The 26,689-nt window shown below is 38.9% G+C and overlaps 1 protein-coding gene across 1 annotated transcript in view; it reads right to left on the reverse strand.

The window, feature by feature from the left end:
- Gycalpha99B (guanylate cyclase 1 soluble subunit alpha 2) overlaps nucleotides 1-26,689 on the reverse strand; it is a gene marked incomplete at its 3' end in the record, with an annotated part of 161,984 nt that overhangs the window by 64,200 nt on the left and 71,095 nt on the right. Inside the window, exons 4-5 of the mRNA XM_070080356.1 lie at nucleotides 25,625-26,214; nucleotides 14,003-14,167 (exon numbers count right to left, since the gene is read on the reverse strand). Coding sequence (XP_069936457.1) covers nucleotides 14,003-14,167; nucleotides 25,625-26,214 — 755 coding nt within the window. The remainder of the gene's footprint in view (nucleotides 1-14,002; nucleotides 14,168-25,624; nucleotides 26,215-26,689) is intronic.

The following is a 26,689-nucleotide window of genomic DNA, read 5'->3' on the forward strand; positions in this document are numbered from 1 at the left end:
TGTACCCATGTGCCCTTGAAGGCTCGATGTACCCATGTGCCCTTGAAGACTCGATGTACCCATGTGCCCTTGAAGGCTCGATGTACCCATGTGCCCTTGAAGGCTCGATGTACCCATGTGCCCTTGAAGGCTCGATGTACCCATGTGCCCTTGAAGGCTCGATGTACCCATGTGCCCTTGAAGGCTCGATGTACCCATGTGCCCTTGAAGGCTCGATGTACCCATGTGCCCTTGAAGGCTCGATGTACCCATGTGCCCTTGAAGGCTCGATGTACCCATGTGCCCTTGAAGGCTCGATGTACCCATGTGCCCTTGCAGGCTCGATGTACCCATGTGCCCTTGAAGGCTCGATGTACCCATGTGCCCTTGCAGGCTCGATGTACCCATGTGCCCTTGAAGGCAAGATGTACCCATGTGCCCTTGAAGGCTCGATGTACCCATGTGCCCTTGAAGGCTCGATGTACCCATTGCAGGCTCGATGTACCCATGTGCCCTTGAAGGCTTGATGTACCCATGTGCCCTTGCAGGCTCGATGTACCCATGTGCCCTTGAAGGCTCGATGTACCCATGTGCCCTTGCAGGCTCGATGTACCCATGTGCCCTTGCAGGCTCGATGTACCCATGTGCCCTTGAAGGCTTGATGTACCCATGTGCCCTTGCAGGCTCGATGTACCCATGTGCCCTTGAAGGCTTGATGTACCCATGTGCCCTTGCAGGCTCGATGTACCCATGTGTCCTTAAAGGCTCAATTTACCCATCTTATCCATGTTTCATGAATCATTCATGCGTATGTATCCTTGTAAGAAAAGTTTACACATCCCATGTGTCAATAATTCACCACTACCTGGTGTCCCAGGGGTCCGCGTCCCAGCGGCTCGGTCCCTGAATCAGGTCCAAAATCGGGACAGTGGAAGCGAACCCCAGGATGCTGCCTAACAACCTTTAAAACGCTCACCACAGACCCTAACTTTATTCATTAACGGAATTTCAGCTTAAAATTTTGGACGAGGCGATTATAGTTTTTTAATTACATGGAGAGAAGTATAATGGATTAATAATAATGATATATTATTATTAGTAGTAGTAGTAGTATCAGCAACAGCAGTCGTAGTAGTAGTAGTAGCAACAGCAGTCGTAGTAGTAATAGTAGTGCTTGTAGTAGTAGCAGTAATTGTAGTAGTAATGGTAGTAACAGTAGTACCAATAAGAATGGTAACAGTAATAGTAGTGGTAGTAGTAGTAGCAGTAATAGTAATAACAGTAGTAGTAGTAGTAGTAGCAATAGTAGTAATAATGGTAGTAGTAATAGTAGTAGTAATAGTAATAATGGTAGTAATAGTAGTAACAGCAATAATGGCAGTAATATAATAGTAATAGTAGTAATAATAGTAATAGTAGTAGTAATAGTAGTAGCAATAGTAGTAGTAATAAAAGCAGCAGTAATAGCAGCAGCAGCAGATTCGCAGCAAAGCGCAAAAGTCGCACGGGTTATACAATGCCAGAGGAAAGTAACACCTTCAACAACTGTAAGATTATTCTATTTTTTTGAGATCTTAATGTTTTTTCTAAGACTAAATAATGAATAGATAAATATTTATTTACTACAAGTACATGTACAAGGTATACAAGTACATGTACAAGGTATACAAGTACATGTACAAGGTATACAAGTACATGTACAAGGTATACAAGTACATGTACAAGGTATACAAGTACATGTACAAGGTATACAAGTACATGTACAAGGTATACAAGTACATGTACAAGGTATACAAGTACATGTACAAGGTATACAAGTACATGTACAAGGTATACAAGTACATGTACAAGGTATACAAGTACATGTACAAGGTATACAAGTACATGTACATGGTATACAAGTACATGTACAAGGTATACAAGTACATGTACAAGGTATACAAGTACATGTACAAGGTATACAAGTACATGTACAAGGTATACAAGTACATGTACAAGGTATACAAGTACATGTACAAGGTATACAAGTACATGTACAAGGTATACATGTACATGTACAAGGTATACAGGTACATGTACAAGGTATACAGGTACATGTACAAGGTATACAAGTACATGTACAAGGTATACAAGTACATGTACAAGGTATACAAGTACATGTACAAGGTATACAAGTACATGTACAAGGTATACAAGTACATGTACAAGGTATACAAGTACATGTACATGGTATTCAAGTACATGTACATGGTATACAGGTACATGTACATGGTATTCAAGTACATGTACATGGTATTCAAGTACAAGTACAAGGTATACAAGTAGATGTACAAGGTATACAAGGTACAAGGTTTGTAAGTACATATACAAGGTATACAAGTACATGTACAAGGTATACAAGTACATGTACAAGGTATACAAGTACATGTACATGGTATACAGGTACATGTACAAGGTATACAAGTACATGTACAAGGTATACAGGTACATGTACAAGGTATACAGGTACATGTACAAGGTATACAGGTACATGTACAAGGTATACAAGTACATGTACAAAGTATACAAGTACATGTACAAGGTATACAAGTACATGTACAAGGTATACAAGTACATGTACATGGTATACAAGTACATGTACAAGGTATACAAGTACATGTACAAGGTATACAAGTACATGTACATGGTATACAAGTACATGTACAAGGTATACAAGTACATGTACAAGGTATACAAGTACATGTACAAGGTATACAAGTACATGTACAAGGTATACAAGTACATGTACAAGGTATACAAGTACATGTACAAGGTATACCAGTACATGTACAAGGTATACCAGTACATGTACAAGGTATACAATTACATGTACAAGGTATACAATTACATGTACAAGGTATACAAGTACATGTACAAGGTATACCAGTACATGTACAAGGTATACCAGTACATGTTCAAGGTATACAAGTACATGTACAAGGTATACAAGTACACGTACATGGTATACAAGTACACGTACAAGGTATACAAGTACACGTACAAGGTATACAAGTACATGTACAAGGTATACAAGTACATGTACATGGTATAAAAGTACATGTACATGGTATACAAGTACATGTACAAGGTATGCAAGTACATGTAGAAGGTATACAAGTACATGTACAAGGTATACAAGTACATGTACAAGGTATACAAGTACACGTACAAGGTATACAGACCATAGCTGACACCAGTGACATACTGCTATATAGAAAGCCGCTTGTTAGGCCGCAAATTAGGTCAGTTTTGTCCCAGGATGCGACCCACACCAGTCACCTAACACCCAGGTACCTATTTTACTGGTGGGTGAAGATAGACAACAGGTGTCTTATTTAAACACGTCCTAATGTTTGTAACTAGGCGAGATATAACTGACCAGTTATAACAACCACTTTTAACAGTAACATTACATTACACAACGTTTCACACGAACGTGAGCGACCACGTTTCGGTCCAACTTGGACCATTTAAAAAGTCACGGTATTGTGCCTTTCCGTTCATGTGTCTCCCTCTCCGGGTCTCTCTCTCTCTCTCTCTCTCTCTAGTATTGTGATTATGATAATGGTAGACATTGTCGAAAAGTTGGTAATTACATCGTTTTTATATACAATACAATAACCAAACTAAGCGCTAAACCCAAAGGGGTCATACAGCCATTTTATTCACATCTGCACCATCTCTTTGCCTCTAGTCGACTACAGAAGCTTACTGTGCAGGCGAAAAGTTCAGAATAAATCATATCTCACCATTGCACGTGTGTCATCTCCAATGGTCTTACCCCTGGTGAGGGGCTCTTGATCTAGGGAATTGGATCTGTGCTCCAGTTCCCTGAACTGAGCCGGAATGCCTTCTATCCCCCCCATGTGCTGTATAATCCTATGGGTTTAGCACTCCCCATGATAATAATAATAATCCAATGGTCTTATCTCTCCCTTCTTAATGGTCTTATCTCTCCCTTCTTAATGGTCTTATCTCTCCCTTCTTAATGGTCTTATCTCTCCCTTCTTAATGGTCTTATCTCTCCCTTCTTAATGGTCTTATCTCTCCCTTCTTAATGGTCTTATCTCTCCCTTCTTAATGGTCTTATCTCTCCCTTCTTAATGGTCTTATCTCTCCCTTCTTAATGGTCTTATCTCTCCCTTCTTAATGGTCTTATCTCTCCCTTCTTAATGGTCTTATCTACTATTTTTATTGGTCTTATATTCCTTTTTTCTTGGATCTATCTTCCCATTCTGGTCTTCCTTCTTTTCCCATCTCCCTGTTTCACACCTTCACTCTGTTATGTATCTTCCATTCTTTATCCATCTTTTCTCTCTCTTCCCTCCTAAGTATTATTTACGTTCATCTAATTCACTTCCCTGTCTCTCGTTCTGACGTTCCTCAGCTCTAATGTTTTATTTTCTCTGGTTTATTGGTCGCCGCCTTTGATTTAACATTCTCATTCTCTGGCTTTATTCCTCTCCTATTAATATTTTTCAATAACTTGGTTTATCTTCCTCTTCGTTTCCCCTGGTTTAATTTTATTACCTAGTTTATTCCTAAGCTTTATCATATATCTTCCTTCACTGATACACCTTTCTGTTTCTCGTGGTTTATTTCTTATTCCTGGTTTATTTCTTATTCCTGGTTTATCTCTTATCGCTGGCTTATCTCTTATTCCCGGTTTATCTCTTATCCCTGGTTTATATCTTATCCCTTGTTTATCTCTTATCCCTGGTTTATATCTTATCCCTTGTTTATCTCTTATCCCTGGTTTATCTCTTATCCCTGGTTTATATCTTATCCCTTGTTTATCTCTTATCCCTGGTTTATATCTTATCCCTTGTTTATCTCTTATCCCTGGTTTATCTCTCATCCCTGGTTATCTCTTATCCCTGGTTTATCTCTTATCCCTGGTTTATCTCTTATCCCTGGTTTATCTCTTATCCCTGGTTTATATCTTATCCCTGGTTTATATCTTATCCCTTGTTTATCTCTTATCCCTGGTTTATCTCTTATCCCTGGTTTATATCTTATCCCTTGTTTATCTCTTATCCCTGGTTTATATCTTATCCCTTGTTTATCTCTTATCCCTGGTTTATATCTTATCCCTTGTTTATCTCTTATCCCTGGTTTATCTCTTATCCCTGGTTTATATCTTATCCCTTGTTTATCTCTTATCCCTGGTTTATCTCTTATCCCTGGTTTATATCTTATCCCTTGTTTATCTCTTATCCCTGGTTTATCTCTTTTCCCTGGTTTATATCTTATCCCTTGTTTATCTCTTATCCCTGGTTTATATCTTATCCCTTGTTTATCTCTTATCCCTGGTTTATCTCTTATCCCTGGTTTATATCTTATCCCTTGTTTATCTCTTATCCCTGGTTTATATCTTATCCCTTGTTTATTTCTTATCCCTGGTTTATATCTTATCCCTTGTTTATCTCTTATCCCTGGTTTATATCTTATCCCTTGTTTATCTCTTATCCCTGGTTTATCTCTTATCCCTGGTTTATATCTTATCCCTTGTTTATCTCTTATCCCTGGTTTATATCTTATCCCTTGTTTATCTCTTATCCCTGGTTTATCTCTTATCCCTGGTTTATATCTTATCCCTTGTTTATCTCTTATCCCTTGTTTATCTCTTATCCCTGGTTTATATCTTATCCCTTGTTTATCTCTTATCCCTGGTTTATATCTTATCCCTTGTTTATCTCTTATCCCTGGTTTATATCTTATCCCTTGTTTATCTCTTATCCCTGGTTTATCTCTCATCCCTGGTTTATATCTTATCCCTTGTTTATCTCTTATCCCTGGTTTATCTCTTATCCCTGGTTTATATCTTATCCCTTGTTTATCTCTTATCCCTGGTTTATCTCTTATCCCTGGTTTATATCTTATCCCTTGTTTATCTCTTATCCCTGGTTTATATCTTATCCCTTGTTTATCTCTTATCCCTGGTTTATCTCTCATCCCTGGTTTATATCTTATCCCTTGTTTATCTCTTATCCCTGGTTTATCTCTTATCCCTGGTTTATATCTTATCCCTTGTTTATCTCTTATCCCTGGTTTATCTCTTATCCCTGGTTTATATCTTATCCCTTGTTTATCTCTTATCCCTGGTTTATATCTTATCCCTTGTTTATCTCTTATCCCTGGTTTATCTCTCATCCCTGGTTTATATCTTATCCCTTGTTTATCTCTTATCCCTGGTTTATCTCTTATCCCTGGTTTATATCTTATCCCTTGTTTATCTCTTATCCCTGGTTTATCTCTTATCCCTGGTTTATATCTTATCCCTTGTTTATCTCTTATCCCTGGTTTATATCTTATCCCTTGTTTATCTCTTATCCCTGGTTTATCTCTCATCCCTGGTTTATATCTTATCCCTTGTTTATCTCTTATCCCTGGTTTAACTCTTATCCCTGGTTTATATCTTATCCCTTGTTTATCTCTTATCCCTGGTTTATATCTTATCCCTTGTTTATCTCTTATCCCTGGTTTATCTCTCATCCCTGGTTTATATCTTATCCCTTGTTTATCTCTTATCCCTGGTTTATCTCTTATCCCTGGTTTATATCTTATCCCTTGTTTATCTCTTATCCCTGGTTTATCTCTTATCCCTGGTTTATATCTTATCCCTTGTTTATCTCTTATCCCTGGTTTATATCTTATCCCTTGTTTATCTCTTATCCCTGGTTTATCTCTCATCCCTGGTTTATATCTTATCCCTTGTTTATCTCTTATCCCTGGTTTATCTCTTATCCCTGGTTTATATCTTATCCCTTGTTTATCTCTTATCCCTGGTTTATCTCTTATCCCTGGTTTATATCTTATCCCTTGTTTATCTCTTATCCCTGGTTTATATCTTATCCCTTGTTTATCTCTTATCCCTGGTTTATCTCTCATCCCTGGTTTATATCTTATCCCTTGTTTATCTCTTATCCCTGGTTTATCTCTTATCCCTGGTTTATATCTTATCCCTTGTTTATCTCTTATCCCTGGTTTATCTCTTATCCCTGGTTTATCTCTTATCCCTGGTTTATATATTATCCCTTGTTTATCTCTTATCCCTGGTTTATATCTTATCCCTTGTTTATCTCTTATCCCTGGTTTATCTCTCATCCCTGGTTTATATCTTATCCCTTGTTTATCTCTTATCCCTGGTTTATCTCTTATCCCTGGTTTATATCTTATCCCTTGTTTATCTCTTATCCCTGGTTTATCTCTTATCCCTGGTTTATATCTTATCCCTTGTTTATCTCTTATCCCTGGTTTATATCTTATCCCTTGTTTATCTCTTATCCCTGGTTTATATCTTATCCCTTGTTTATCTCTTATCCCTGGTTTATCTCTCATCCCTGGTTTATATCTTATCCCTTGTTTATCTCTTATCCCTGGTTTATCTCTTTTCCCTGGTTTATATCTTATCCCTTGTTTATCTCTTATCCCTGGTTTATCTCTTATCCCTGGTTTATATCTTATCCCTTGTTTATCTCTTATCCCTGGTTTATATCTTATCCCTTGTTTATCTCTTATCCGTGGTTTATCTCTCATCCCTGGTTATCTAAATTTTTCAGGTTTATTTCGCTTCTTGGATGTTTTCCCCTCGTTTATTCTTACATATCTTTCCTTCCCTTATTTATCTTCTGGTTGGTTGATTCCTTCTTTCGTTCTCTCCCCTTCCTTGGTTTATCTAACTTATTTAAATATATATTAACATGCTTATACTCCCTTGCTGAAGTTCTTCTTTACCTTCCTGAAGTTGTTCTTTACCTTCCTGTAGTTCTTCTTTACCTTCCTGTAGTTCTTCTTTACCTTCCTGAAGTTCTTCTTTACCTTCCTGAAGTTCTTCTTTACCTTCCTGTAGTTCTTCTTTACCTTCCTGTAGTTCTTCTTTACCTTCCTGTAGTTCTTCTTTACCTTCCTGAAGTTCTTCTTTACCTTCCTGAAGTTCTTTACCTTCCTGAAGTTGTTCTTTACCTTCCTGAAGTTGTTCTTTACCTTCCTGAAGTTGTTCTTTACCTTCCTGAAGTTCTTTACCTTCCTGAAGTTGTTCTTTACCTTCCTGAATTTCTTTACCTTCCTGAAGTTGTTCTTGACCTTCCTGAAGTTCTTCTTTACCTTCCTGAAGTTCTTCTTGACCTTCCAAAAGTTCTTCTTGACCTTCCTGAAGTTCTTCTTGACCTTCCAGAAGTTCTTCTTGACCTTCTTTAAGTTCTTCTTGACCTTCCTGAAGTTCTTCTTGACCTTCCTGAAGTTCTTCTTGACCTTCCAGAAGTTCTTCTTGACCTTCTTTAAGTTCTTCTTGACCTTCCTGAAGTTCTTCTTGACCTTCCTGAAGTTCTTCTTGACCTTCCTGAAGTTCTTCTTTACCTTCCTGTAGTTCTTCTTTACCTTCCTGTAGTTGTTCTTTACCTTCCTGAAGTTGTTCTTTACCTTCCTGAAGTTGTTCTTTACCTTCCTGAAGTTGTTCTTTACCTTCCTGAAGTTGTTCTTTACCTTCCTGAAGTTGTTCTTTACCTTCCTGAAGTTCTTCTTTACCTTCCTGAAGTTGTTCTTTACCTTCCTGAAGTTCTTCTTTACCTTCCTGTAGTTCTTCTTTACCTTCCTGTAGTTCTTCTTTACCTTCCTGAAGTTGTTCTTTACCTTCCTGAAGTTGTTCTTTACCTTCCTGAAGTTGTTCTTTACCTTCCTGAAGTTCTTCTTTACCTTCCTGAAGTTGTTCTTTACCTTCCTGAAGTTCTTTACCTTCCTGAAGTTGTTCTTTACCTTCCTGAAGTTCTTCTTTACCTTCCTGAAGTTGTTCTTTACCTTCCTGAAGTTCTTTACCTTCCTGAAGTTGTTCTTTACCTTCCTGAAGTTCTTCTTTACCTTCCTGAAGTTGTTCTTTACCTTCCTGAAGTTCTTTACCTTCCTGAAGTTGTTCTTGACCTTCCTGAAGTTCTTCTTTACCTTCCTGAAGTTCTTCTTTACCTTCCTGAAGTTCTTCTTGACCTTCGAAAAGTTCTTCTTGACCTTCCTGAAGTTCTTCTTTACCTTCCTGAAGTTCTTCTTGACCTTCCAGAAGTTCTTCTTGACCTTCCTGAAGTTCTTCTTGACCTTCCAGAAGTTCTTCTTGACCTTCTTTAAGTTCTTCTTGACCTTCCTGAAGTTCTTCTTGACCTTCCTGAAGTTCTTCTTGACCTTCCTGAAGTTCTTCTTGACCTTCCTGAAGTTCTTCTTGACCTTCCTGAAGTTCTTCTTGACCTTCCTGAAGATGTTCTTGGCCTTCCTGAAGTTCTTCTTGGCCTTCCTGAAGTTCTTATTTACCTTCCTGAAGTTCTTCTTTACCTTCCTGAAGTTCTTCTTTACCTTCCTTAAGTCCTTCTTTACCTTCCTGAAGTTCTTCTTTACCTTCCTGAAGCTCTTCTTTACCTTCCTGAAGTTCTTCTTTACCTTCCTGAAGCTCTTCTTTACCTTCCTGAAGATGTTCTTTACCTTCCTGAAGTTCTTCTTTACCTCCCTGAAGTTCTTCTTTACCTTCCTGAAGTTCTTCTTTACCTTCCTGAAGTTCTTCTTGACCTTCCTGAAGTTCTTCTTGACCTTCCTGAAGTTCTTCTTGACCTTCCTGAAGTTCTTCTTGACCTTCCTGAAGTTCTTCTTGACCTTCCTGAAGTTCTTCTTTGCCTTCCTGAAGTTCTTTGCCTTCTTGAAGTTCTTCTTGGCCTTCCTGAAGTTCTCTACCTTCCTGAAGTGTACCAAGGCTCGTCCCTCTTCTTCCAATTACTGCCTTGTCTCTCCACCTGATTCCCACAGTCATTCTTTCTACTCTCTCACTCACCTTCCTATTTACACACACACACACACACTTTCACTCACACTTTCACTCACACTTTCACTCACACTTTCTTGCTGCTTTAATTAGTGTTTCCTGATTTTCTTTTTTGGTCAAATTGTGAAGGCAGTTGGATTTCTGTTCTCTGTGTTCAGTATTACAGACATAATACAGAATAGAGAGAGAGGGAGAGAGACAGAGAGAAACTGACAGAAAGTTGGGTATCTTTACTGTTGAAACGTTTCGCCTACACAGCAGGCGCCTTCCATCAAATACAGAGGCAGCAGGTGTAATAACAAAGTAAGGATATCATCAGTCCATCAAACTATTGAGAATCAGTATTTGAGATGGTCAGTCCCTCAGACTGGAAAAGATTTCACCATTATGGTATGGAGCGATATGAAGCTGAATATTGCGAATATCAGTGACGAATATTGCCTTACACACACACACACACACACACACACACACACACACACACACACACACACACACACACACACACACATATATATATATATATATATATATATATATATATATATATATATATATATATATATATATATATATATATATATATAATGTGTGTGTGTATAAGTCGTGCCGAATATGTAAAACTGGTCAATTAGCAAGAACTCATTTAAAATTAAGACCTTTCTAAAATTTTCTCTTATACGTTTAAAAATATATTTTTTTCATTAATGTTAGTGGAAAAATTTTGAATTTTACTCCTAAAGAATCTTAGAAAACTTACCTAACCTTATTATAACAAGAACAATTTATTTTAGCCTAACCCAACTAAATATATTTTAGATTTGTTTACAATAATTTAATACTAAACAAACACAGCGAAATATATTTTTTTTCGTTAGGTTCAGAAAGATTTTGGTGAAATTATTGCATACACAAATTTTCGCTTGTCCTATATGGCAAGATGAGCGTTGCTATTTAAGCCACGATCGTAAGTTCTGCCTATTCGGCACGACATATATATATATATATATATATATATATATATCTGTTTCTGACTTGATAAAGCCAACTGTGTGGGCGAAACGTTGTCAGTAAATCATACTATATTTGTGTTTGTTTTCCTTCCTTATGAAAAGAACGTTATTGTTGATGAACAATTAATATCTCAGAACAAAGCATCTGAGGTATCAATATCTTCTCTCCTGGAATGATCGGTGTATCAGTGAGCAATATTCTGTCTTGTAAGATGCGTACTATACCTGTTATCAATTTATATGTACCTGCCTTGTATGGGCCAGTAGGCATTCTGTAGTGTTCCGCCCTTTTTATGTTCTCCCCACCAGCGGTTAATATCTGGTTTCTTAGGTGTGGCAATTGTGTTCGGAGAAAAGTCATAATTTTGGCTAGGAAAAGTCACTGGAAGAGAGTCACTGGAAAAGTCACTGGAAAAAAAAGTCTCTGAAAAAGTCACTGGAGAAATGTCACTGGAAGAAGTCACTGGAAGAGTCACTGGAAAGAAAGTCATTGGAAAAGAGTCACTGGAAAGAAAGTCACTGCAGAAAAGTCACTGGATGAAAAGCCATTAGAAAAAAAGTCACTGGAAAAAGTTACTGGAAAAAAAAGTCACTGGAAAAAGTCACTGGAAAAAAAGTCACTGGAAAAAAAGTCACTGAGAAGAAAAAAAAGTCATTTGAAAAAAGTTACTGGAAATTTTTTTACCATTTTTCCTGTGACTTTTTTCCCGGATCCGTAGCAATACTTCACCACCTGGAACAAAGGGATGGTGTGGAAACCCTTGGAAATTCTGTGTGGCTTTCTCTAGTGCAGTTTGCGTAAAATTCTTCACCTACGTAGATAAATGGTCCAGAGAACCGACATGTTGATAAATTAGACACGTGTGTAACACTTGGGTATCTTTACTGAGGAAACGTTTCGCCAAACAGTGGCTTCATCAGTCCAATACCAAGAAGAATCGTGAAGATCAGAAGGAGTTTGAGGTAATCAGTCCCTTAGCCTGGAGTCGATGTAATCAGTCCATCAGTCTTGAAAAGAATACAGGATATGCACGAAGAAGATACAGGATACGCACGAAGAAGATACAGGATACGCACGAAGAAGATACAGGATACGCACGAAGAAGATACAGGATATGCACGAAGAAGATACAGGATATGCACGAAGAAGATACAGGATATGCACGAAGAACATACAGGATATGCACGAAGAAGATACAGGATATGCACGAAGAAGATACAGGATATGCACGAAGAAGATACAGGATATGCACGAAGAAGCGGCTTATATACTGTAGACAGGCGAGGTGCAGCAGTCATAGGCGATATCACAGTGAACAAATCCACACGTGGAAGTAGGTCATGTATATAGGTAAGGCTAGTGAAAAATTCCCTGTATTCCTTGATGGACTGATTATATCGACTCAAGGCTGAAGGACTGACTTCCTCAAACTCCTGATCTTGACCACTCTTTGTATAGGACTGATGAAGCCACTGTGGGGTGAAACATTTCCTCAGTTAAGATATCGAAGTTGTATCGCCTACATAGTAGACTTCTTCAGTGAAAAAAGATGAGACAGCTGAAGCAGTACAGACGATGTAATCAGTCCATTCCCTCAAAAAAAAAAAAAATAGTCCATTACCCTAAACCTTCGTCTTCGAAGGTGTTGGAGTGACTCGATCTAATTTACATCTCAGCTGCTTCTGCTGCCTCAGTATTATACTGAAGAAGCATACTGAATAGGCCTAACTGTTGTAAACGTTATTTACTTATCAACTTCTCGGGATTGCTTAACATTATCATATTCACACTTGACGCTGTGTTAGAAATGTAACATGTATTTAGAAATTCAGATAAACTGGTTATCTGGACTTGAGTTTTAAGTACGACGCCTTGTCGAAATGGTATACAATACCGACAGGTTGGTAAAACATAAGCAACAGTTAGGCATCTTCATTTCGAAACGTTTCGCCTACACTGTACACTTCTTTAGTAGAGTACAGAAAGTAAGCAAGAGTAGTAGAGATGTGAAGGCGATGTAATCAGTCCATCACCCTTCAAATCTACGTCTTAAAGGTTGAAATTAATACACATGTGCAACATCTGGGTATCTTTATTGTAGACGTTTCGCCATCCAGTGGCTTTATCATTATAAATTCCAGGACATAATTTGAAGACAGTAGAATTACATACAGAAGATGAGGTAATCAGTCCCTCAGCCTTGGAGTTGGTGTGAAGAGCACCGTAGTCGTGGAGATTCTGAAGCACAGGCAAGAAAGCTGGCGCTTTTATACTAACGTCAGATAGAAAGAGGACGTGTAGCAGGCGAGGGCATAGTCACTGGAATTTGTATTGACAAAGATACCCAGATGTTGCACATGCGTCTTAATTTCATCTTGTCGGTATTGTATATCATTCTTGTCTTCAAGGGTGATGGACTGATTACATCGTCTTCACATCTCTACTGCTCCTGCTCACTTTCTGTACTCGACTGAAGAAGCCTACTGTGTAGGCGAAACATTTGGGAATAAAGATGCTTAACTGTTGCCCGTGTCTCTTAGTTACCTTGTATGGGCCAGTAGGTCTGCTGCAGTGTTCCTCCATTATGTTCTTATGAGTCCTGGATGTGAACTTTCAACATCCTTATAACTCTGAATGACAAGGATGTTGCAGGTCGGAGTATCATTTTGTATTTTATCTATACATTGATAAATCCTCTAATGAATGAGTGATGGTGAATGTCTTCACTTGTTTGGGTCAACGTACCTCGGTGGGTAACGTCCGGTGTTTACAAAAAAAAAATCAACTCAGGTCTTTTATATACCATTACCAGCCAATCAGATAATCGTCAAACATTTACTTTTATTTACCAATCATCAAAGGTATTTCAGTAAATGTCCTAAACCGAGTACAGTGTTTTATTTACAAATCTGTCGGTATATTTCATCGTTGATATACAGGACGCCTTTGATTTACACTCACCAATGATAAACAGCGCCTATATTTTTCTCATAAGCAATTTTCAGATTTTTAGCTCACATCAAATGAAGATCCTGACAAACTAATTAAACTAGATATATATAGGCATCAATGTACTTACATACAAGCTAGTCAAAACAAACATGTCAGCTATCACCTAACTACTCAGAGATACGACAGGTAAAGTAAGACAGCAACAATTATCGCCTTACTTACGCTCATCTTGAGGCGAGTACACTGCTGGTACTTGAAGGAGAGTATGAAGGGAGTGTTGATCCTACCAATCACCTGATCGTATGTGAGACTCGTGCCCTCTGGCGACACAACAGAGAAACAAGTGGATACTTCTTCGTTCTGGCGCAGTGGTTGTGGACCAAACACCTGCGTCAGAGATATTCATCTGGTTAGAATATTATTTTCACTATCAATACATAAGTATAATTAATGAATACAAATATACATGTACATGGTTTTCATAAAAATAATCTTAACCTTTAAACTGTCCAAACGTGGGGCTTCGTTCACGTGTGTAGCGCTCCGAACGTAGATCTACGTTCTTTTTTTAACATGCTTTTAAATGGAGAAAATAAAAGTCGGAGCGCTGCGCGCGTGAAGGTGGATCTGCGTTTGGACGGTTTGAGTTGATTTAACTCAAGAGTGATTTACTTTTCTGTGGAATACTGTATGACTGGATAAACTTTCATACTGGATAAACATTGCCCAGTAAGTCTCTTCTCTAAGCGTGTCTTTAAGTTTGCGTGAAACATGATGAAGTTAAGTTTTATCGTCATATACGTGTTTCCAGAGTTTTATCGTCATATACGTGTTTCCAGAGTTTTATCGTCATATACGTGTTTCCAGAGTTTTATCGTCATATACGTGTTTCCAGAGTTTTATCGTCATATACGTGTTTCCAGAGTTTTATCGTCATATACGTGTTTCCAGAAAACTTTCACAAAAATAAACTTTAGAAACAAGCCATGACTTAAAATTGTTAACACGCCCTCATCAAAATTTTGATACCCGTGCGAACCGATTTCCAAAAATATTTACACTCCTTTAAAACCAAGTCGAAACTTTTGAAAACCGTTTTGGAAAATATTCAAAAGTCTCCGTATGTCAAAACCATCAGAAAGTTACTGAGAGACCATCAAAAACGCGTCCAAGGCTTCAGAATCAAGTTGAGATCTCGCTGGATTTATAGCAAGATCTCCACCTTTCCACACTAAGACTCAGTGCGACGTTACGAAAAACGACGTTCGTGAATAATTCATTGTAGTACGAAAATGAATAATTCACTGTAGTACGTTAGTGAATAATACACTGTAGTGCTTTTATGAATGATTCATTTTAGTACGATTATAATACACTGTAGCTCGTTAATGTGGGATATATTGCTGTCTGTTTGCTAAGAATGCCTGGAGTATACCTGGAGGGTTTTCCGGGGGTCATCGCCCCTGCTGCACGGTCCATGATCAGACCTCGCGGTGGATCAGGGCCTGATCAACCAGACTGTTACTGCTGACCGTACGCAGACCGATGAACACAGCCCGGCTGATCAGGTACTAACTTCAGATGCCTGTCCAAGGTCTTCTTGAAGACAGCCAGGGGTCTATTGGTAACCCTCTTCAAATATGCTGGGAGGCAGCTGAACAGTCTTGGCCCCCTGACACTTATTGTGTTGCCTCATGGCGGCCCTACTTTTCATTGGAGTCATTTGCTTTCGTAAAGAGTAATTTCCCTCACTGTGGAGTCCACTGATGGATTAATTACATGGACTCCAGGCTGAGGGAGTGATTACCTCAAGCCCCTTCTGATCTTCAACCATTCTTCTCTATAGTGGACTGAGGAAGCCACTGGTTGGCGAAACGTTTCCACAGTAAAGATTCCAAAGTGTTGCACAAGTGTCTAATTAATGGACAGTTTCGTCCTCCTCCATCATTACTTTGAGACGTAAGTATCCAGTCTCACTGGTTTTATAATTGGTATATTTACTTAAGTAATTATGCTATTAGCTTTGACTACACAGCCCCCGTTGCCTAGGCAGGGGCTGTCCTTATTAAACAACACTTATTTCAGCCTGTCGTATGAAGTTGATCTTTCAGTGTGAGTGATGGAACGGCTTCTGGACTATTGTTTATTGTCAAGTTGCTTGAAAAGTAACTCACTGAACCAAATATATTATTCTCAGTAACTTTTTTCAAAGGAAGATTAAGGGGCATTACCAGTAGACCCCTGGGTATCTTGTAGATCCCTGGCTGTCTTCAGGACCCCTGGCTGTCTTCAAGACCCCTGGCTGTCTTCAAGACCCCTGGCTGTCTTCAGGACCCCTGGCTGTCTTCAAGACCCCTGGCTGTCTTCAAGACCCCTGGCTGTCTTCAAGACCCCTGGCTGTCTTCAAGACCCCTGGCTGTCTTCAAGACCCCTGGCTGTCTTCAAGACCCCTGGCTGTCTTCAGGACCCCTGGCTGTCTTCAAGACCCCTGGCTGTCTTCAAGACCCCTGGCTGTCTTCAAGACCCCTGGCTGTCTTCAAGAGGGAGCTGAACGGGCACCTGAAGTAAATACCTGACCAGCCGGGCTGTGGCTCGTACGTCGGTTTGCGTGAGGCCAACAGTAGCAGCCTGGTTGATGAGGCCTTGATCCACCATGAAGTCTGGTCATGAACCGGACTGCGGGGGCGTTGACCCCCGAAAACACCCAGGTATACATGGAGAGTGTTAACTGTCCCGGATTATGACAACTTTGTCAAAATTGAAGACCTCCAGTAGCATGTTGCCAAAAATCTATACTTAAGTGAACATCTATGGGCGCTGAGGCCTACATACCTGGAAGAGGTTCCGGAGGTCAACGCCCCCTCGGCCCGGTCTGTGACCAGGCCTCGCGGTGGGTGCAGACGGTTTTATCCAGTGTCTCTAGAACTGGAGACTAATGATGGATCATGCTATTACAGAATAAGGATACTTACGCTCCCCTTAATTAGAACCCGTTGGGTCAGGTTAATAGTGAGTTTAATAAACAACTTAGAATCTTACTGAAAGGTAATTCCTTAATGGAAGATAAGATTTATTCCTGTGTGTTAGATTACTCTCTCTCTCTCAACACACTGAGTAATTGTCTCAGATGCAGTCTTCAATTTCTAATTCAATGTTTATTTTTTTTTTTTTTGAGAAAGTTTGTGTATGTTTATTTTTGGGAATAAAATATTCAAAATTTCTGATGCTTTCTATTTGTATTTTATAAATATATATTTTTTTTCAGTTGTTTGGGACTAAATAGAAGTACATGTCTTAATCTCGTCGTGAAAGATGCATTGTAGCACGTTCATGATGCATTGTAGCACGTTCATGATGCATTGTAGCACGTTCATGATGCATTGTAGCACGTTCATGATGCATTGTAGCACGTTCATGATGCATTGTAGCATGTTCATGATGCATTGTAGCACGTTCATGATGCATTGTAGCACGTTCATGAGGATGCATTGTAGCACGTTCATGAGGATGCATTGTAGCACGTTCATGATGCATTGTAGCACGTTCATGAGGATGCATTGTAGCACGTTCATGATGCATTGTAGCACGTTCATGATGCATTGTAGCACGTTCATGAGGATGCATTGTAGCACGTTCATGAGGATGCATTGTAGCACGTTCATGATGCATTGTAGCACGTTCATGAGGATGCATTGTAGCACGTTCATGAGGATGCATTGTAGCACGTTCATGATGCATTGTAGCACGTTCATGATGCATTGTAGCACGTTCATGATGCATTGTAGCACGTTCATGATGCATTGTAGCACGTTCATGATGCATTGTAGCACGTTCATGATGCATTGTAGCACGTTCATGATGCATTGTAGCACGTTCATGATGCATTGTAGCACGTTCATGATGCATTGTAGCACGTTCATGATGCATTGTAGCACGTTCATGATGCATTGTAGCACGTTCATGATGCATTGTAGCACGTTCATGATACATTGTAGCACGTTCATGATGCATTGTAGCACGTTCATGATGCATTGTAGCACGTTCATGATGCATTGTAGCACGTTCATGATGCATTGTAGCACGTTCATGATGCATTGTAGCACGTTCATGATGCATTGTAGCACGTTCATGATGCATTGTAGCACGTTCATGATGCATTGTAGCACGTTCATGATACATTGTAGCACGTTCATGATGCATTGTAGCACGTTCATGAGGATGCATTGTAGCACGTTCATGAGGATGCATTGTAGCACGTTCATGAGGATGCATTGTAGCACGTTCATGATGCATTGTAGCACGTTCATGAGGATGCATTGTAGCACGTTCATGAGGATGCATTGTAGCACGTTCATGATGCATTGTAGCACGTTCATGAGGATGCATTGTAGCACGTTCATGAGGATGCATTGTAGCACGTTCATGAGGATGCATTGTAGCACGTTCATGAGGATGCATTGTAGCACGTTCATGAGGATGCATTGTAGCACGTTCATGAGGATGCATTGTAGCACGTTCATGAGGATGCATTGTAGCACGTTCATGAGGATGCATTGTAGCACGTTCATGAGGATGCATTGTAGCACGTTCATGATGCATTGTAGCACGTTCATGAGGATGCATTGTAGCACGTTCATGAGGGATGCACTGTAGCACTTTCATGAAGATGCATTGTAGCACGTTCATGAGGATGGATTGTAGCACGTTCATGAGGATGCATTGTAGCACGTTCATGAGGATGCATTGTAGCACGTTCATGAGGGATGTATTGTAGCACGTTCATGAAGATGCACTGTAGCACGTTCATGAGGATGCATTGTAGCACGTTCATGAGGATGCATTGTAGCACGTTCATGAGGATGCATTGTAGCACGTTCATGAGAATGCATTGTAGCACGTTCATGAGGGATGCATTGTAGCAGTTTCATGAAGGATGCATTGTATCACGTTCATGATGTATTGTATCACGTTCATGAAGGATGCATTGCAGCACGTTCACGAAGGATGCATTGTATCACGTTCATGAAAGATGCATTGTGGCACTTTCATAAAGATGCATTGTAGCACGTTCATGAGTTTCACTGTAGCACGTTCATGAAGGATCATTGTAACACGTTCATGAGGATCATTGTAACACATGAGGATCATTGTAACACGTTCATGAGGATCATTGTAACACGTTCATGAGGATCATTGTAACACGTTCATGAAGGATCATTGTAACACGTTCATGAAGGATCATTGTAACACGTTCATGAGGATCATTGTAACACGTTCATGAGGATCATTGTAACACGTTCATGAGAATCATTGTAACACGTTCATGAGAATCATTGTAACACGTTCATGAAGGATCATTGTAACACGTTCAAGAAGGATCATTGTAACACGTTCATGAGGATCATTGTAACACGTTCATGAGGATCATTGTAACACGTTCATGAAGGATCATTGTAACACGTTCATGAAGGATCATTTTAACAAGTTCATGAAGGATCATTGTGACACGTTCATGAAGGATCATTGTAACACGTTCATGAAGGATCATTGTAGCACGTTCATGAAGGATCATTGTAACACGTTCATGAAGGATCATTGTAACACGTTCATGAGGATCATTGTAACACGTTCATGAGGATCATTGTAACACGTTCATGAAGGATCATTGTAACACGTTCATGAAGGATCTTTGTAACACGTTCATGAAGGATCATTGTAACACGTTCATGAAGGATCATTGTAACACGTTCATGAAGGATCATTGTAACACGTTCATGAAGGATCATTGTAACACGTTCATGAAGGATCATTGTAACACGTTCATGAAGGATCATTGTAACACGTTCATGAAGGATCATTGTAACACGTTCATGAGGATCATTGTAGCACGTTCATGAGGATCATTGTAACACGTTCATGAAGGATAATTGTAACACGTTCATGAAGGATCATTGTAACACGTTCATGAAGGATCATTGTAACACGTTCATGAAGGATCTTTGTAACACGTTCATGAAGGATCATTTTAACACGTTCATGAGGATCATTGTAACACGTTCATGAGGATCATTGTAACACGTTCATGATGTATTGTATCACGTTCATGAAGGATGCATTGCAGCACGTTCATGAAGGATCATTGTAACACGTTCATGAAGGATCATTGTAACACGTTCATGAAGGATCATTGTAACACGTTCATGAAGGATCATTGTAACACGTTCATGAAGGATCATTGTAACACGTTCATGAGGATCATTGTAACACGTTCATGAGGATCATTGTAACACGTTCATGAGGATCATTGTAACACGTTCATGAGGATCATTGTAACACGTTCATGAAGGATCATTGTAACACGTTCATGAAGGATCATTGTAACACGTTCATGAGGATCATTGTAACACGTTCATGAGGATCATTGTAACACGTTCATGATGTATTGTATCACGTTCATGAAAGATGCATTGTGGCACTTTCATAAAGATGCATTGTAGCACGTTCATGAGGTTCACTGTAGCACGTTCATGAAGGATCATTGTAACACGTTCATGAGGATCATTGTAACACATTCATGAGGATCATTGTAACACGTTCATGAGGATCATTGTAACACGTTCATGAGGATCATTGTAACACGTTCATGAAGGATCATTGTAACACGTTCATGAAGGATCATTGTAATACGTTCATGAGGATCATTGTAACACGTTCATGAGGATCATTGTAACACGTTCGTGAGAATCATTGTAACACGTTCATGAAGGATCATTGTAACACGTTTAAGAAGGATCATTGTAACACGTTCATGAGGATCATTGTAACACGTTCATGAAGGATCATTGTAACACGTTCATGAAGGATCATTGTAACACGTTCATGAAGGATCATTGTAACACGTTCATGAGGATCATTGTAACACGTTCATGAAGGATCATTGTAACACGTTCATGAAGGATCATTGTAACACGTTCATGAAGGATCATTGTAACACGTTCATGAAGGATCATTGTAACACGTTCATGAAGGATCATTGTAACACGTTCATGAAGGATCATTGTAACACGTTCATGAAGGATCATTGTAACACGTTCATGAAGGATCATTGTAACACGTTCATGAGGATCATTGTAACACGTTCATGAGGATCATTGTAACACGTTCATGAGGATCATTGTAACACGTTCATGAAGGATCATTGTAACACGTTCATGAAGGATCATTGTAACACGTTCATGAAGGATCATTGTAACACGTTCATGAGGATCATTGTAACACGTTCATGAGGATCATTGTAACACGTTCATGATGTATTGTATCACGTTCATGAAAGATGCATTGTGGCACTTTCATAAAGATGCATTGTAGCACGTTCATGAGGTTCACTGTAGCACGTTCATGAAGGATCATTGTAACACGTTCATGAGGATCATTGTAACACATTCATGAGGATCATTGTAACACGTTCATGAGGATCATTGTAACACGTTCATGAGGATCATTGTAACACGTTCATGAAGGATCATTGTAACACGTTCATGAATTATCATTGTAATACGTTCATGAGGATCATTGTAACACGTTCATGAGGATCATTGTAACACGTTCGTGAGAATCATTGTAACACGTTCATGAAGGATCATTGTAACACGTTTAAGAAGGATCATTGTAACACGTTCATGAGGATCATTGTAACACGTTCATGAAGGATCATTGTAACACGTTCATGAAGGATCATTGTAACACGTTCATGAAGGATCATTGTAACACGTTCATGAAGGATCATTGTAACACGTTCATGAAGGATCATTGTAACACGTTCATGAAGGATCATTGTAACACGTTCATGAAGGATCATTGTAACACGTTCATGAAGGATCATTGTAACACGTTCATGAAGGATCATTGTAACACGTTCATGAAGGATCATTGTAACACGTTCATGAAGGATCATTGTAACACGTTCATGAGGATCATTGTAACACGTTCATGAGGATCATTGTAACACGTTCATGAAGGATCATTGTAACACGTTCATGAAGGATCATTGTAACACGTTCATGAAGGATCATTGTAACACGTTCATGAGGATCATTGTAACACGTTCATGAGGATCATTGTAACACGTTCATGAGGATCATTGTAACACGTTCATGAGGATCATTGTAACACGTTCATGAGGATCATTGTAACACGTTCATGAAGGATCATTGTAACACGCTCATGAGGATCATTGTAACACGTACATGAGGATCATTGTAACACGTTCATGAGGATCATTGTAACACGTTCATGAGGATCATTGTAACACGTTCATGATGTATTGTATCACGTTCATGAAAGATGCATTGTGGCACTTTCATAAAGATGCATTGTAGCACGTTCATGAGGTTCACTGTAGCACGTTCATGAAGGATCATTGTAACACGTTCATGAGGATCATTGTAACACATTCATGAGGATCATTGTAACACGTTCATGAGGATCATTGTAACACGTTCATGAGGATCATTGTAACACGTTCATGAAGGATCATTGTAACACGTTCATGAAGGATCATTGTAATACGTTCATGAGGATCATTGTAACACGTTCATGAGGATCATTGTAACACGTTCGTGAGAATCATTGTAACACGTTCATGAAGGATCATTGTAACACGTTTAAGAAGGATCATTGTAACACGTTCATGAGGATCATTGTAACACGTTCATGAAGGATCATTGTAACACGTTCATGAAGGATCATTGTAACACGTTCATGAAGGATCATTGTAACACGTTCATGAAGGATCATTGTAACACGTTCATGAAGGATCATTGTAACACGTTCATGAAGGATCATTGTAACACGTTCATGAAGGATCATTGTAACACGTTCATGAAGGATCATTGTAACACGTTCATGAAGGATCATTGTAACACGTTCATGAAGGATCATTGTAACACGTTCATGAGGATCATTGTAACACATTCATGAGGATCATTGTAACACGTTCATGAAGGATCATTGTAACACGTTCATGAAGGATCATTGTAACACGTTCATGAAGGATCATTGTAACACGTTCATGAGGATCATTGTAACACGTTCATGAGGATCATTGTAACACGTTCATGAGGATCATTGTAACACGTTCATGAGGATCATTGTAACACGTTCATGAGGATCATTGTAACACGTTCATGAAGGATCATTGTAACACGCTCATGAGGATCATTGTAACACGTACATGAGGATCATTGTAACACGTTCATGAGGATCATTGTAACACGTTCATGAGGATCATTGTAACACGTTCATGAAGGATCATTGTAACACGTTCATGAAGGATCATTGTAACACGTTCGTGAAGGATCATTGTAACACGTTCGTGAAGGATCATTGTAACACGTACATGAGGATCATTGTAGCACGTTCATGAAGGATCATTGTAACACTTTCATGAAGGATCATTGTAACACGTTCATGAAGGATCATTGTAACACGTTCATGAAGGATCATTGTAACACGTTCATGAGGATCATTGTAACACGTTCATGAAGGATCATTGTAACACGTTCATGAGGATCATTGTAACACGTTCATGAAGGATCATTGTAACACGTTCATGAAGGATCATTGTAACACGTTCATGAAGGATCATTGTAACACGTTCATGAAGGATCATTGTAACACGTTCATGAAGGATCATTGTAACACGTTCATGAAGGATCATTGTAACACGTTCATGAAGGATCATTGTAACACGTTCATGAAGGATCATTGTAACACGTTCATGAGGATCATTGTAACACGTTCATGAGGATCATTGTAACACGTTCATGAGGATCATTGTAACACGTTCATGAAGGATCATTGTAACACGTTCATGAAGGATCATTGTAACACGTTCATGAAGGATCATTGTAACACGTTCATGAAGGATCATTGTAACACGTTCATGAGGATCATTGTAACACGTTCGTGAGGATCATTGTAACACGTTCATGAAGGATCATTGCAACACTTTCATGAAGGATCATTGTAACACGTTCATGAAGGATCATTGTAACACGTTCATGAAGGATCATTGTAACACGTTCATGAGGATCATTGTAACACGTTCATGAAGGATCATTGTAACACGTTCATGAAGGATCGTTGTAACACGTTCATGAAGGATCATTGTAACACGTTCATGAGAATCATTGTAACACGTTCATGAGAATCATTGTAACACGTTCATGAAGGATCATTGTAACACGTTCATGAGGATCATTGTAACACGTTCATGAAGGATCATTGTAACACGTTCATGAGGATCATTGTAACACGTTCATGAAGGATCATTGTAACACGTTCATGAGGATCATTGTAACACGTTCATGAAGGATCATTGTAACACGTTCATGAAGGATCATTGTAACACGTTCATGAAGGATCATTGTAACACGTTCATGAAGGATCATTGTAACACGTTCATGAAGGATCATTGTAACACGTTCATGAAGGATCATTGTAACACGTTCATGAAGGATCATTGTAACACGTTCATGAAGGATCATTGTAACACGTTCATGAGGATCATTGTAACACGTTCATGAGGATCATTGTAACACGTTCATGAGGATCATTGTAACACGTTCATGAAGGATCATTGTAACACGTTCATGAAGGATCATTGTAACACGTTCCTGAAGGATCATTGTAACACGTTCATGAAGGATCATTGTAACACGTTCATGAGGATCATTGTAACACGTTCATGAGGATCATTGTAACACGTTCATGAAGGATCATTGTAACACGTTCATGAGGATCATTGTAACACGTTCATGAGGATCATTGTAACACGTTCATGAAGGATCATTGTAACACGCTCATGAGGATCATTGTAACACGTTCGTGAAGGATCATTGTAACACGTTCATGAAGGATCATTGTAACACGTTCATGAAGGATCATTGTAACACGTTCATGTAACACGTTCAGATCATTGATCATTGTAACACGTTCGTGAAGGATCATTGTAACACGTTCATGAAGGATCATTGTAACACGTTCATGAAGGATCATTGTAACACGTTCATGAGGATCATTGTAACACGTTCATGAAGGATCATTGTAACACGTTCATGAAGGATCATTGTAACACGTTCATGAAGGATCATTGTAACACGTTCATGAGGATCATTGTAACACGTTCATGAAGGATCATTGTAACACGTTCATGAGGATCATTGTAACACGTTCATGAAGGATCATTGTAGCACGTTCATGAGGATCATTGTAACACGTTCATGAAGGATCATTGTAACACGTTCATGAAGGATCATTGTAACACGTTCATGAAGGATCATTGTAACACGTTCATGAAGGATCATTGTAACACGTTCATGAGGATCATTGTAACACGTTCATGAGGATCATTGTAACACGTTCATGAAGGATCATTGTAACACGTTCATGAAGGATCATTGTAACACGTTCATGAGGATCATTGTAACACGTTCATGAAGATCATTGTAACACGTTCATGAAGGATCATTGTAACACGTTCATGAAGGATCATTGTAACACGTTCATGACGGATCATTGTAACACGTTCATAAAGGATCATTGTAACACGTTCATGAGGATCATTGTAGCAAGTATATCGATAATATTTTACACAATAATAAATATAGTACCAATTAGGCTATATTAGAAAGTATTGTAATTAATATATATTCAAAGAGGGGATATAAAAGCGACATGAACACTGATATACAGGAAAAAAAAACATAATATATGATCAGGTTTTAAATAAATATTAAACCACGGGTTTATCTGGGGAATAAAACACAAAGGGGAAAATCTTACCTGTAAAAGTGCCGAGCCAATCTGCGTTATTCTCATGGCCTTGTTACACACAAAGTGCCAGGGAAACGCCTTGCAGAAGCTGCTGACGCCAATCTTGGAATCCTTTATACTGGACGACGCATAGGTGTGAGTCCCGGTGCTCTGAGCGTTGACTGAGGCGTCGTTGGTCACTCGTTGTTCCCCGGTACTGTCAACACGCTCATCCACAACAGTATACTTGAAGTAAAACCTGTGACTTGATCGGTTGCCATTTGGCGTTTCACATTTCTCACAGGTAACTGAGATGTTTTTATTGAAGATTAAGAGACTTACTCCTTGAATCACACCCCCTACGAAATACCTTATTGGTTCACGATTGGTGAAGAAGTGGAGGACGACTTTCTCGTCATGGCGGTTACAGAGGAGGCTCGGGACGTCATTTTTCGTCTTGAGGTTTGAATTGGTCTTAATAATATCGCAGATACCCGTCATGTTAGTGAGAAAACCTTCCAAGTTGAAGCCAAGGCTTTCCAGCGCCTTCCCGTGTTGTTTCTTGCACTCCCTCACGTATTCCAGTCCCAGACGTCGCATGAAGTCCTCAGGAGACACTTCTGTAGGCAGAGAAGAAGTCCTCTCTCAGTGTTTGTACACAGATGTACACCTATGTACATAGAAATGTATATGTCTGCATCTAGACCAAGAAATGTTTCAGTGACGATGCACTAAAATGTCTTTCAGTTTATATACACCCAGAAGTGTCTGTGTGTGTGTGTGTATATATATATATATATATATATATATATATATATATATATATATATATATATATATATATATATATATATATATATATATATATAATGTCGTGCCATATACGTAAAACTTGCGATTTTGGCTTAAATAGAAACTCTCTTTGTGTATACAATAATTTTGCAAAAATCATTCTGAACCTAACGAAAAAAATATTTCATTGTGTTTGTTTATTATTAAATTATTGTAAACTTATCTGAAATATATTTAGTTGGATTAGGTTAAACTAAATTGCGCTTGTTTTAATAAGGTCAGTGTAAGTTTTCTAAGATTCTT

Source organism: Cherax quadricarinatus, unplaced genomic scaffold (assembly GCF_038502225.1).
Source record: "Cherax quadricarinatus isolate ZL_2023a unplaced genomic scaffold, ASM3850222v1 Contig340, whole genome shotgun sequence".
NCBI classification, from domain to species: domain Eukaryota; kingdom Metazoa; phylum Arthropoda; class Malacostraca; order Decapoda; family Parastacidae; genus Cherax; species Cherax quadricarinatus.